General features: G+C 36.6%; 3 protein-coding genes and 1 non-coding gene across 7 annotated transcripts in view; 1 reads left to right on the top strand and 3 right to left on the bottom strand.

The window, feature by feature from the left end:
- Positions 1-3827, top strand: part of LOC107863042 (polyadenylate-binding protein-interacting protein 12) — a 9530-nt gene extending 5703 nt beyond the window's left edge. For both annotated transcript variants that reach the window (XM_016708793.2, XM_016708792.2), the window contains exons 10-11: positions 3315-3376; positions 3470-3827. In XM_016708793.2, coding sequence (XP_016564279.2) covers positions 3315-3376; positions 3470-3527 — 120 coding nt within the window. In that variant the 3' untranslated portion in view covers positions 3528-3827. The remainder of the gene's footprint in view (positions 1-3314; positions 3377-3469) is intronic.
- Positions 3828-5036: 1209 nt separating this feature from the next.
- LOC107863044 (small heat shock protein, chloroplastic) lies at positions 5037-6300 on the bottom strand. 2 transcript variants are annotated; one of them, NM_001324847.1, is given in 8 exon segments: positions 5037-5151; positions 5154-5573; positions 5759-5781; positions 5784-5817; positions 5819-5835; positions 5837-5846; positions 5848-5871; positions 5873-6124. In NM_001324847.1, coding segments are annotated over 8 exon segments (702 nt in total). In that variant the 5' UTR covers positions 6027-6124; the 3' UTR covers positions 5037-5131.
- A 1963-nt stretch (positions 6301-8263) lies between these two features.
- TRNAL-AAG lies at positions 8264-8344 on the bottom strand. The gene has a single exon. It is a non-coding gene; the product is annotated as a tRNA-Leu (tRNA).
- A 953-nt stretch (positions 8345-9297) lies between these two features.
- LOC107863045 (growth-regulating factor 5) lies at positions 9298-12219 on the bottom strand. 2 transcript variants are annotated; one of them, XM_016708797.2, is made up of 4 exons: positions 11521-12219; positions 11113-11292; positions 10452-10851; positions 9298-10203 (listed from the first exon to the last, which is right to left on the bottom strand). In XM_016708797.2, the coding sequence occupies exons 1-4, from the start codon at positions 11690-11692 to the stop codon at positions 9486-9488; spliced, it is 1470 nt and encodes a 489-aa protein (XP_016564283.2). In that variant the 5' UTR covers positions 11693-12219; the 3' UTR covers positions 9298-9485. The 2 variants fall into 2 exon arrangements, with proteins under 2 accessions (XP_016564283.2, XP_016564282.2); XM_016708796.2 differs by having other exon boundaries at positions 9298-10206; positions 11521-12215.
- Positions 12220-12983: the final 764 nt, after the last annotated feature.

Here is a 12983-nt window from a genome sequence, read left to right as displayed (position 1 = left end):
TCTACAAAAAGCATACACCAAGGCACCTCTCCTTGAATACGCCGCGTCAACACATCCATCACCAAAGCAAACAAAAAGGGACTAAGAGTAGATCCCTGATGCAATCCTGTCAAGACAGTGAAATGCTCTGAGTTTCCTCCCGCCGTCCTCACCTGAGTTTTAGCTCCATCATACATGTCCTTAATTGCTCTGATATATGCCACCGGGACTCCACTCACCTCCAAAGATCTCCAAAGCACCTCCCTGGAGACTTTATCGTATGCTTTCTCCAAGTCGATAAACACCATGTGCAGGTCCTTCTTCCTTTCCCTATATTGTTCCACCAGCCTTCGTACCAGGTGAATTGCCTCCGTCGTCGAGCGGCCAGGCATAAATCGAAACTGGTTCTCCGAAATAGACACTATCCGTCTCAGCCTCACCTCGACCACTCTCTCCCAAATCTTCATAGAGTGATTCAATAACTTAATACCCCTATAGTTATTGCAACTCTGAATATCACCCTTCATGTCGGCAAAGTATATTCTTTATAATAGCTTGCCACTCATGTGAATTTGAGTTTTTGTTGACATAAACTGGATCTCGATTGAGAGTTCTTTTCCTTGTTTGCTGGAGTGCCTGTCTAAGCTTATGCCGATACCTTTGTCACCAGAAACTAATCCTAATCTTTCTAACTGGATAACATGAGCCATGTGATCATTACTTTCTATCTGGTTATAATCTTTACTACAGTTTAAACTTTGTGGTGTGAGAAACGTTCATCATCTAAGTTACCTATTTCAAAAAAAAAAAAAGGTTCATCATCTGCAGGTCCGTTTTAGTTGTGGATATGTGCTTCTGTTTATTTCTCAGGATAGCTAATGTATGCTCTTGTTATTGGATGCTTCATTGTTAGAGTAGTGGAGTGGACGATAACTATAGGATATGGTATCCAGTTGCTGTTCAGTATCACTGTTTGAGATATTTAGTTGTGTAGATTGAGTTATTGCTGGATGGGGTCCTTATGTCAGTCGTACAAAAGCGAGACACGATATAAAAAATTCGCATAACTAATAGTTATAAAGTAGAGCACCCAAGGGTGCGGCCCGGTGGTCAACGATGTGGGTTGAGAACTATGAGATCTCAAAGGTTCATATACCGGTAGAGTCAACAAACACCAGGTGATTTCTTCCAATCTTTGTTTTTTGTCTCTGCTGGTTCAAAGGACACTCACAGACAAAAAGACCCCAGATTAATTCTGAAGAATTAATCTGTGAGCAAAGCACCCCCTTATTTCTTTAACGAGGATCAATATGGGGTCTTCTTGTCTTCCTATATTTTCGTTATCCGGGAAACATATGGAGGGTTTCAGAATCATCAAACTTGAATAAACTGGACTACTTATGAAGAAATCGAACGACACTAAGCAAAATTAATCACTTATATAATGTTTCCTGGGCAGCAGGAAAAGGAAGTGTCCTGTATTGTTGTTTTGGTTAGTTCAGTAGGCTTGTGTTATATTTGGTAGCTAATGAGTACTTCAAGTAGATTATTAGGAATTCACAATAACGTGGGGTATATAAAATTGCTATGTCAGTGTTTTTGTGGCTGCCCAGCTTGGGATGTTCTGCATCTCTCAGTGGCGAGCTTTTGACTTGTTTCTTTGCGTGGGGATCATCGATATAATATACATTTATAATTGTTGCTTTGATGGGAGCCATTACAACTTTTACCATGTGAATTTTGTATGTATTTATCACTTAAATGAAGTTGGAAGGGAAGTGCTTTATACTTGGTATTCCTCTGTGAGATACTATTGTTATAACTTTCGAACCTGATATATCATGAAGTGTGGTTCCCATGACAAAGTATCTTCAATATACTTGCATTGAGATATCAGATAATTTTTCTGTTCTTCAGTTGCTTTCATATAACATGCTATTTTTTCATCCACATCACTAGTTGAGAATGGATGTGGGAAACTATGAAAGAGGTTTTATTTGTCTCTTTGGTGGAGGTTCTCGATTTGAACTTCTTCACCACTCTTTCATAGGTTGCGGGTACAGTCTGCATCCAGTTCTCGTTTATGCATTGCAAAGCTGTTACTGTTTTCTATTGCTATAACATGCGGATTTTGTATTTTGTACAAGTCTGTTGAGTCAAATACTCCGGTTCCTGTTTTGCGACACTTTCCGTTTTAGTTTGTTTCAAAATGAATGACACTCCTTTCTCGAAATTATTAACCTTATAATTTCTTTTTCTTTTTTGGGAGATAAAACTTTAAACTTTCTATTTTACCTTAATGAGAAGCTTTGATTACGACACAAATGTTGTAGCATGTTTTCAACCCCAAGTTGTAAAGTTTTACAGTCACACCAATGCTATGGCATATTTAAGACACAAGTTTTAAAAGTTCTTCATTGGTTTCTTAAAACTGTGTCTCTTCAAACTATGACACAGAAATTGGAATGGAGATGGAGGGAGTGGGAGATTTCTCTGGTGTCACACTTACTATTTTTGGATAGGAGAAGGTCACACTTGAGTTCACCTCCTCCTTGTGATCAGCTGTGGTGCAATTTTTTTCTAGGTTACTTCTTGCTGTGACAATGACAAACTTTGATGGTGCTAGAGACCTACTCTTATTGCTTATTCTTTGTTGTCTTGGCAAGATCTGTTTCTAGGCTCTGTTGTCTTGGCAGGATCTATTTCTAGGTTCTATTACTTACATTAGTTGAACATACACGGTGTAAATTATCTCACTTCACTTCGTACTCGAGATTAGTTTGCTTAAGGGAAAGGCAAATGGTATTAGAGGAAAGGCATGATTTTCGTGTTGATGACGTGTAGAATGGGGTTGTCTTTCTATTTAGCCAGGGAGACAATTCAAGTCATAGTCAGTGTCAGTTATTTGAGTGTTGTGTGGTCTGCTAGTCGCGTTAAACCATCTAAAGGAGTACCTTCAGCCCCCAAAAATGCTATCGTTCTCGCCGAAAGAAAAAAGATGTTTAGCTTTTTTGTCTGCCTCCTCTACCTATCAAAGATCCTGTTAACATTACAGATGACTCTCTCTTACCTCTTTCACACTGTGGGTCAACCATCAATGTCTCTATCTCGGAATTTCTTGAATGTTATGTTGTCAATAATTCATACCAAAAATCTGTGGACAGCCCATGATGTACCGTAATATATTTGAAGAATTTCGACGTAGAAAATTTTGAATTCCTCCATTGTGCCGCTTATCATGTTTGTTTTCTTTCCCTTAAAGGAAACTTAGCACATAGCATTTCACGGCTATGCTGTTTGGTATAGTTTCATGATGAATTTTCTGATTGATGCAGGCTGAGAGTGCCATTGCTGCACTGAACTGCAGTGGTGCAATCCTGGGATCACTCCCTATAAGGTTGCTCTTTGATTTTAGTTAGACTTCTCTGCTGATGTTTCTTCTCTATTTTACTTGCATTTCAAGTAATCTTATTCTTTTTCCCTGCTGCAGAGTAAGCCCATCAAAGACTCCTGTCCGACCACGTACTCCTCGCTCAGTGGTGCCGTAATATATCACTTTGCATTCGTCGACTGATCTTATATTTGAATACATACGTAGATACAAATATCATTGAGTACCTCGTGGCATTTGTTTTTTTTAGTTTATTTGCCTTACTCAGCTGGGCATCTCTCACCTTCTGGATACTTGTTCTTATGCTTGTACCGTCGGCTGGTTTGTGAGTGCTTATGTTGATGTAATTTAAGTCTGGTATATTATTACGTATCTATAGGCGGTGCGTCGAGTACCTATACCGACTGATGATCTAACAGTGACATTGATCCAATGAGGTCCTACATATTCCGCTACCCATTGGTTTGTGTGTTTTGCTGCTGCTTTTTCTTTTTATTTTTGGTTTGGGGTGGGGGGGCTCTGAGTAAGTTCAGCTTCAAACTTCCAAGATTAATGAGGAGAGTACTCACTTTCTTCGTTCTATGTATAGCAGGATGATTATTCAGCTTATTTATTTCTTTGTTGACCCAAAATGTGTTTTCATTGATGTTATGTCTTGATGGTTGTGATTTGCCACGAAACAAGTCTCAGTTCCGTAATCTGCATGCTAGCACAGCTCAGCCAAGAGGTCATTGATCTTCACTTTCTAGTTTCTACAAGGCTTGGTGACTTTTTGTTGGAGCCTTCCTTTATTAATGGGTGATTGATTTCACCTCGCTTTCTTTTTCCAAAGGAAAAAATCTTTTAAGCAGTACTTGGAACCTCTTCTCTTATTAGTCATTTCCTTTTACGCTTGGCTATTTTTTTTGGTTGCCCAAGATATCTCCCAACCCGACAGGTCAAGGACTAATCCTCCGCGGATCTGGCTCCATTTAAGGATTTGCCGCTGATCAAATGGTTGCTGCGTGCACAATGCAGGAATCGAACCCCAACACTTGTTTAATCGAATCAAACCCTATTCGAGCTAATCGTTAGGCCAACCAAGCTTGATTTACGCTTAGCTATTTAAGATTATATCACACAGGCAATCTCAAAACATAAGAATACAAGAAGTGAATCTCAATGTGTTGGGATTTGTACCGTGATGGTGCTCTTTTATAAATTCTTCTACATAGACATCTGAAATTGAAAAAGCTTGAATAAGATCAAAAGAACTGATTGCTTTCGTGTTATTTACTACTAGCTATGTTTTCTTTCTGTGACAATTGTCTTTCACGAGGATCAAGAAAAGACCAGCCTTGTTGATTTATATTGCCCGTACCTTAATTCATTGACGAAATCTGGTGAATGAAAAATATTCCTGTTTGCAGTGGCAAGGAATAGCCATTTTCTGGTTAGCAGCTGACGTAGTACTAGATTGATTTAAAGGAGAATAAAACGACTATTAAGTTTTTGATATTTATATTATACGTGTCACCTCTCAATGTCCTCGATTATTTAATTAAGATCACGTGCAAAACTCGGTGCATTGTCTTCATTGTCTTGGTTCCCCAAGGACACGAAGTTGGCCAAACTATTAGCTAGAAAAAGGTATATTAGAAGAACAGAAAAGAACAACACACTATTATATCTCAAGCCATTCTTATATTTTATGCAATAGCAAACTTACATTTTACACAAGGGTTTCAAAAAAAGCCAAGAACAAGAATAGCTTGAGAGCTATTAATTTAGTTGACATGCACGTCAATGACCTTCTTCTCAACTTTAGTCTTAGGAATCGAGATGAAAAGTACTCCATCCTTCAGTTCTGCTTTGATTTTATCTTTCTCAATATTATCGGGGAGGCTCAAACGAGTGTCATAGGAGCTGATATTCCTCCCCCACGAGTGCTCATCATTTCCACCTTCTTCCTTTTTGTGTTCGCCTTTGATGACAAGCACGTCATTTTCTATGGATACCTTCACATCTTCCTTGGAGAGCCCTGGCATGTCGAATCGCATCTTGATTTCATTTTCACCATCATGAATGTCCCAAGGAGCACGTATTTCCCCTGATCCTGATGCCCTGTTCCTTCCTGGGAATGTCATGGTATCCTCGAATAATCTGTCCATAGTGTCCATCATTTGCCGCATTGTTCTCATGGGTGACATTGGATCTAACAGTCCTGTTTGACACATGACAGAAATTCTGATGTAATGTTGACTAAAGGATCAGCTGAGTTTAATTAGATGCTACTACCACTACCTTGGGTACCACGTTCACTGATGAATGAATCTTTAAATTTTATAGAGAGTCAAATATCAGATACAAAAATGGAATAAATAGAATGTAGGGAGCAACGAGACTTACCGAAAGGGGAGACATCGAGAGCCATCCTCCTAGGACGTTGCTCAACAGCAGTGCTTTTGTTGTTTCCTCCTTGACCGTTTTTGACATGCTGCACGTCCACTGATGTGTCTTTGTTATCTCCAGTGGCTCGCGCTACCAGCGTAGACGCTGGCCCTCGCATGGACGGAAAGAAAACAGAACAAGGTGCAGTTACCTTACAAGTTCCACCAACACTGACATTTGACACTAATGGAGAAGCTGATGAACATGTAACAGTCGTGCAAGCCATTATTAGCAAAATCAAATAAATTCAGAAAGTAAAGCTAGATCAAAGGATATATACGATCTCTTTAATTTGCAAAGTGGATATTGGTTTTGTTTTTCGTTGATCAAGTTGAGCAATGTAAGGAGATATTTATAGGGAGAAGACTGAGAGTAGAGAAGAGTGTGGAGGAATCGTGAAAGTTTTAGATAAAACTATGCAAGTGGTGATTGCTACGGCTTTCTCGATCGATCTCCCATGTTTTCTTCTGCCTTCTCGAAAGATCGCCTATTTTCTAAATTTTACGAGTGCAGGGTCTCACTTTCAGCATTATTATGTTTACACCCTCTCCTTTTTTTTTTTTTTTTTTTTAAAAAAAAACTTTTTTTCCTCGTGAACTTGTTATTCAAACTTACTTTAGTACTTATACTTGACTTTTATTTATTTACCCCCTTAATATCTTTAAAGTATATTTATTTGACCCTTAAAGCTGACGTGACATTTTTTTTTAAAATGAGATGCGTTTATTTATTAAAAAAAATTAATTTCAGTAATATTATATTTAAAATATAATAAAAAATTAAAATAAAAATAAAAAATAAACACTTTTTTCTTCTTTCTTCTTCAAATGATCATCAGCAACACTCAAATCTCCATTAACAACCTCAATTTTTTTCACTTTCCTCCATTAACACCATCACCCAAGAACAACATTTTCCTTTAATTTTTTTCACTTTCCTCCATTAATACCACCACCCAAGAACAACACTTTTATTTAATTTTTTCACTTTCCTCCATTAACACCACCCAAGAACAAACATGAAAAAACTATTAAATAATTTTCTTCATTGAACACCATCTCAACCTTCATTCTCCCTCAAAATTTAGATAAAAATTAAATTAAATTGATGATTTTATTTTTGAATCACTTATCATCAATGAGATTTCTTTTAATTTTTACTTTTGATTTTTTTTTTATTAATAAGACAATTTGAAAAAATTAATTTTAACTTGATAAAAGTATTTTTGTGTTTGAATAAGAAAGAAAATGGTGGGGGGTGGGGGGCTGAAAGGGTGTGGTATGGGTGGGCTGAAAGGGGAGAAAGAATGGTAGGTGGGGGGAGAGAGCTGGAAGGGGAGAAAAGAACGGGGGTGAGGTGGGGGCGGGAAGAAGAGCAGGGGCTAGAATGGAGAAAGAGATTGGGGGTGGGGGGGGGGGTGTATATTTATTTTAAATATATATATATATTAAAATAGTACATATATAAATAGTAAATATATATTTTTTGCCTTTTAAAATAAAAATACATAAAAATAGTATGTGCGTGGAATTTAAAAAACAAATCCTAATTTCTTATGTGACAATGACCTGTTACTGATGTGGCACTGATTTGGCACTGACATAGCACGTGTGTAACCCACTCTCCGTTGTGAGAGTGATATTCAGTTTTGAGGGACGAAACAAATACATTTTAAAAATGTTAAGGAGGTAAATAAATAGAAGTTAAGTTTAAGTGTTAAAGTGAGTTTAAAGGACAAGTTCAGGAGGGAAAAGATGTCTTTTCTCTTTGAAGAAAAAAATTACTGCATCCTACTAATTATGTGCATCGTTAGAGTTTTTTTTAAAATATTACAATTCGTTAATTATTTTGATTTCTAATTTTTTATGCAATTTTTAAATATACAAATTTTCTTTTAGAAATTTAATGTCCATAGATAAAATGAAAAATTTGATTCTTGAAATAGAAACAAAAGATGGTATAGTTTATGTATGCAAAATTAATCATTTATAATTTTATATCACGACCCGATTGTGTATCACATGTTTTCTTACTTTACGACCCGATTGTATCACATGTTTTCTTTACGATTCATCAAACGAATTTTGACACTAATTATATTTAGTAGTAATTGCAAGTACAAAATCTTTTTTTTTTTTTTTTGAGAAAGGAAAATGTTGCGCAGTTATCTAATTTCAAGTATACTTTTAAAAATGTCCCATTTTGGACCAAATACCAGTTCAAAAGAATCATTGAACCTTCAAAATAGACAAAAATTTTGGGCATGAAAGGAGTAATAAGCATATTAATGCATTTATTCGTCCCAATAGAAGGAGGGTATCAGTTCGAATGATGAACCAAAGGAGCCTGATGGACCATTCATCTCTTTCCAAATTTCTTTGACGTATTATCTCAATTCCAATAAAATACAATCAGGTAAAGTATGACTTGACGATGGTGAAAAAAAAGGAAAAAAAAGTAACATGTTGAGAGTGGGATTTGAACCCACGCCCTTTCGGACCAGAACCTTAATCTGGCGCCTTAGACCAACTCGGCCATCTCAACTATAGTAGCTACATCCCACACTCGTATAAGAAATAAGATTTCATAATTTAGAGCTAATTATGTTACCGATTCTTGAACTTGTTTGACAATTAATTAGTTTATCTTGGGAGGAATAAAATCTTAAACTGCATTTTTTATACCAAAAGAAGCACTCATTACATTTAGAAATTCTAGTCAAATATCACTTTCTTTTAACTAGATTAAGAACTCTTACAAGTTAGACAAATAGTACTAATATAAACTGCATTTTTTATATCAAATCTCTAAAGAATCACGCATTACATTTTAGAAATTCTAGTCAAATATCACTTTCTTTTAACCCATAAAAAGCTCATAACCAAATTATGGGGCAGAGGGAGTACGAACTGTGTTGTACATCATCCAGCTTTCGCCAAAATTCACAAGCACTCTTTAGTCTTTAGAACTGCTTCATTCCTTGCATGCTTAATGACATCAACTTTCTTTTATGTTTTCTGTTACCATGTGTGAATTTATCGTCCTCTAAAATTTGGGTTGATCGAATGAATATAAGGAAATCAGACTCCATGGAAAAGTGAAGACAAAACTAAAAGCTGGTTCAATTTTTCAAACAAAAGCATTAGCTAATAAGGAGTATAGTTGTATCTATCAAGTCAAACTGAGATATTTTTTTTTCAGCTAGAATCCTAAAGCCAGCCAACTCAAAAGAAATGCAGATAACAGGTAGTAGGGCCATTATATTATGCCTTTCTAATCAAAAAGACAGAAGAACCAGGTCCCTTGTTTTTATAAACTCAAATTCCATTTCAGTAAGTTGTGTTGTAAACTGTTTTTAAGCATCGCAAGTGTCCATAATGACAGCTCATTCTCATGATAAATCCGATATCAGATCATTCTAAGTGTCAAGAAGCACAACACTTCAGGAACATAAACAAGGCAGAAAAACTGTACACAAAAACATACGCACACAAGTGTAAATATTTCCTACACAACTTGTACCACGATAGTAATAGTATAGAAGTCCATTGATCTTGTGTTTGGAAATTGAGATATGCCTGAATGAACCATAGACAGTCACTTTGTGAACTTCTGGCTGTCATGTGATAGAAAGCAAGAAAAGAACGACACACAAACAAAAAAAGGAAGAGCCATTCTGGCATTCCTAATTTGGCCAATGGAATTTAACCATCTCAGGTGTAATATTAGTCGGAGCTGCAAGAATTGGGCTGTTGCAAACACTGCCGTCAGAGTGCGAAAGCAATGTCTTTTGAAGAACCCCAGATGGTGATGAGACGGTCGTCGCTGCAGGACTGATCGAATCGCCATTGCTTGTGTAGGATGAGCTAGGGTGTAAAGCTTCAGCCAATGGTCCTCCAGGTGCAACAGGTGCCCAGCTGTTCTCCCAAGACTTGTGCTGATTAGCATTCATAAATCGACTATCCAATCCCATATCCTCATCAAGGGCATCACCAGCAGCCATAGCAATAGACAAAGTAAGTGACGATGGGGAGATATTCCCTAGAGACGACCACAACGAAGCCTCCTTATTCTCATCGTTACTATTGTTGTAAATGTTATCATTGGACCATGAGTTAACCAAGTCACTTATTGGGGCCTCCTTTAAAGATTGCTGACCCATAGAAACTGATTCAGGATTTATCATGAAATTGAACTCACCATTTTGCTTGACACTCACATCTTCAGTACTTTCCAAGTCTCTACTTGCCAATAAATCCAATGCATCTTCCCTGTAACCATGTTGCAAATCTGGATGAGTCCTTCCATCAGCTGAGAAACCTGCACTTGAGTCCATCAAATGTTGCCATTGTTGTGCAGCATTGGCCTTCGCTACCATGTCCCCTTCCATCATCCAGCCCGAACTTCTTTAATCATGCAAAACACAAAACACAAAACAATATAACAAAGATAAATTGGGATTTTTCCCCTAAAGAAAAAGCAAAGTAAAGGTGTAACTTAAGCTCAACCAAGAGCCTTACTGAATTGGCTTATTTTAGGTTTTGAAAGCATTTACGTGGTGTTTTAGGTGTTATTTCTACGCCAAAAACAAGCCAAAAGTCACGTCATAAGCCCGTTCAAACAAACTCTAAATCAGCAGCTAGAAGAGAACCTGTGTAGTTCATTAAAAGAGGGATTAGTGGAGATATTTTCCCCCGTCTCATCATGGAAAAGCAGAGGACCCTGAATTTGTTGATAGGTAGATCTAAGAGGCTGCTTTGTTGAGTGGCTGTTGATTTGACCAGCAGCATGTGTGGGTACAGCAGGAACAACCATGGGGGTAGGGCGACGGCGTGTCTTCTTACTGTCACTGGCATTGCTAACATCAGCATGAACTTCCACATGCTTTCTTGAACGGGGACGGCCTCTATGCATATGACGCTCACAGTACTTCTGAAGAGGTGCCACATCTCTTGAGCATCTCCATTTTTTGCCGTCCGTTCTTTTGCACCTTCCTTGCTCTACATCCCTTACATTTGTGTATCGCTGGCCTTGTACTGAACCACTTGCCACTGCCCAAAACAATCAAGAAAAATAACCCAAAAACTTGATCAACCAAGGGGAAACAAAGAGACAAAATAAATTGATGGGGGCAATAGAGAAAGACAAAGGGCTCGGGAAATCTTGGTAGCTCAATTAGTTGGCTACATCAACTTTCACTTTATTAGTGAAAATTCCATTTCCCACCCAGTAATATCCTTTCCTATACCCCCATTTTTTTTATTATTTAAAAAAAAAAAAAAAGAGAGAGAGAGAGAAAAAGGGGTTGTTACAGGTAGCGTGAAAAACACCGTGTGAAGCTCCAGAAGAATTTGTGGAAATTGATAAGAGGAGATCCGGAGGAACAGATATAGCTGAGACCATGTACTTGTAGATCATAGCTTGTCTCTCCAGTTCCTTCCACTGTGCCCATGTAAAAGGGTACCCCAGTGTGGTTGCCATCCCTCCTGCAGCTGAGTTAAACAACACACACACACACAAAAAAAAACCACATATTTATTCTCCAAAGTTCAGACAGTTTTTAGCAGCAACAAAACGGTAGTAGTATTAAATTCAGATCTTTCTTTTTCAAAAGGGGTTGAAAAGGAACCATCAAGAACCCAAAAAAAAAAAAAAGTACTTTTAACTTAGGACTATAAGGTCAAGGGGACAAAGGGGGAAACAAAGGAACCCCTTTTTACCTTGGGAGTTGTTGGTAGAAATATCAAAAGGCTGCAAAGTCCTTACAACAGCTGAACCACCAGCAGTAACTGGAGGAAGAACAATACTAGCTTCATCAGAGTATACATTTTGATGCTCACTAGAACAAGGCATTTTGTTAGCCCCATCATCTTGATGATGATGACCCATCATGATAATTTTGGAAGGGAATGATTCAGTATTGTTCAGTTGGCAACTGTAACAAGTAGTAGTATTAGCAATTTTTGCCTTGTACAAAACGTTAAAGCCATTAATAGCACCCTCCACTATACAACCCTAAAACTGGAAAAAGAAAAGAACTCTATCAAAGTCACTGTCTTTCCTTTTCAATGACTATCAAGAAGGCAAAACAGAAAAAGAGAAACAAGACCAAACCCTTTTAGAAAACTCTTCACTAGTTCACTTCACACACCATCTTTTAACTTCAAAGTGTTCTTGTACTATGATATGCAGACAAAAATGGGGTAAAATATTAGTAGTATAGAAAATTTTAGTATATGGGGCAGTGAGGAAGATGGAAATTATGTAGGAGATTTAAAGTTTATTTAGTATTTATTTTTGCCGCCATACTTGGCCTTTGGTTTGCTTCCATTCTTCCAACATTCGCACCGTTGTGCTGTTGATGGAAGTAACAAACACTTTTCTCACTATGTCTCTCTCTTCATAATTGCATTATTTATCGTTTTCTGGGGGATAAAGTTTCACCACCGTACTACACTTTTTTCCATTTTCTTATGAATACTCTAACCGGTCGGTTCGACTAAGGTATAAAGAATAAGTAATCTCGACATAAAATAAAAGATTATTTTATTTTATATTTAATTTAAAAAATTAATTAATATCAAGATAATTTATCCTACTATTTAAATCATAGTGATGGAATAACTTATTCCATATGCATGATGGGATAAGTTATCTTAGGTAATTTCGGGATAACTAATTTTGTAATTAACAATTTTTTTAGGGGTCGATTGCTAGAGTGTATAAGAATAATATAAAATATGATGTGTTAATAATGTTTGTGTTAGCTATATTTGCATTAGTTATGTTTATATTTTTTATGCATTATTTAGTTTAATGCATTAAAAATAATATAAATTAAATAATAAAAAATCCTCTATATATATGTTGGAAAGGATGTAGAAAAACTTTTGAGGAATAATAATGTCTTTAATCGTGTTAATGCATTCATCATATTCATTGCATGCTAATACCATGGATTTAGAGGTATTAATAATACACACCTCAATACACAATAGAGTTTTGCATTAGTTATATATGGGGTGAAAAAGTATATCAAACAAGATATTAGTAGTACACATTAAACTAATGGATGTATTAACTTTCCAATACACTCTACCAAACGATCCCTTAGTAAAAAGAAATATAATATGTTGCATTATCAGATAAATTAAAGTTATTTTATGAATTATTTAATTTTTAT

This window comes from Capsicum annuum, chromosome 3 (assembly GCF_002878395.1).
Source record: "Capsicum annuum cultivar UCD-10X-F1 chromosome 3, UCD10Xv1.1, whole genome shotgun sequence".
NCBI lineage: Eukaryota > Viridiplantae > Streptophyta > Magnoliopsida > Solanales > Solanaceae > Capsicum > Capsicum annuum.
Note: the sequence above shows the minus strand (reverse complement) of the source record. Positions and strands in the feature narration are given on the sequence as shown.

Coding starts and splice junctions, on each gene's coding strand:
- LOC107863044 (XM_047407910.1), bottom strand. CDS start 6,026: ATGGCTTGCACGACTGTTACATGTTCATCAGCTTCTCCATTAGTGTCA. Junction 5,574..5,758: donor TCTCGATGTCTCCCCTTTCG/GTAAGTCTCGTT, acceptor TGTGTCAAACAG/GACTGTTAGATCCAATGTCA.
- LOC107863045 (XM_016708796.2), bottom strand. CDS start 11,692: ATGATGGGTCATCATCATCAAGATGATGGGGCTAACAAAATGCCTTGT. Junction 11,293..11,520: donor TTCTACCAACAACTCCCAAG/GTAAAAAGGGGT, acceptor TGTTTAACTCAG/CTGCAGGAGGGATGGCAACC. Junction 10,207..10,451: donor TCTTTTAATGAACTACACAG/GTTCTCTTCTAG, acceptor GCATGATTAAAG/AAGTTCGGGCTGGATGATGG.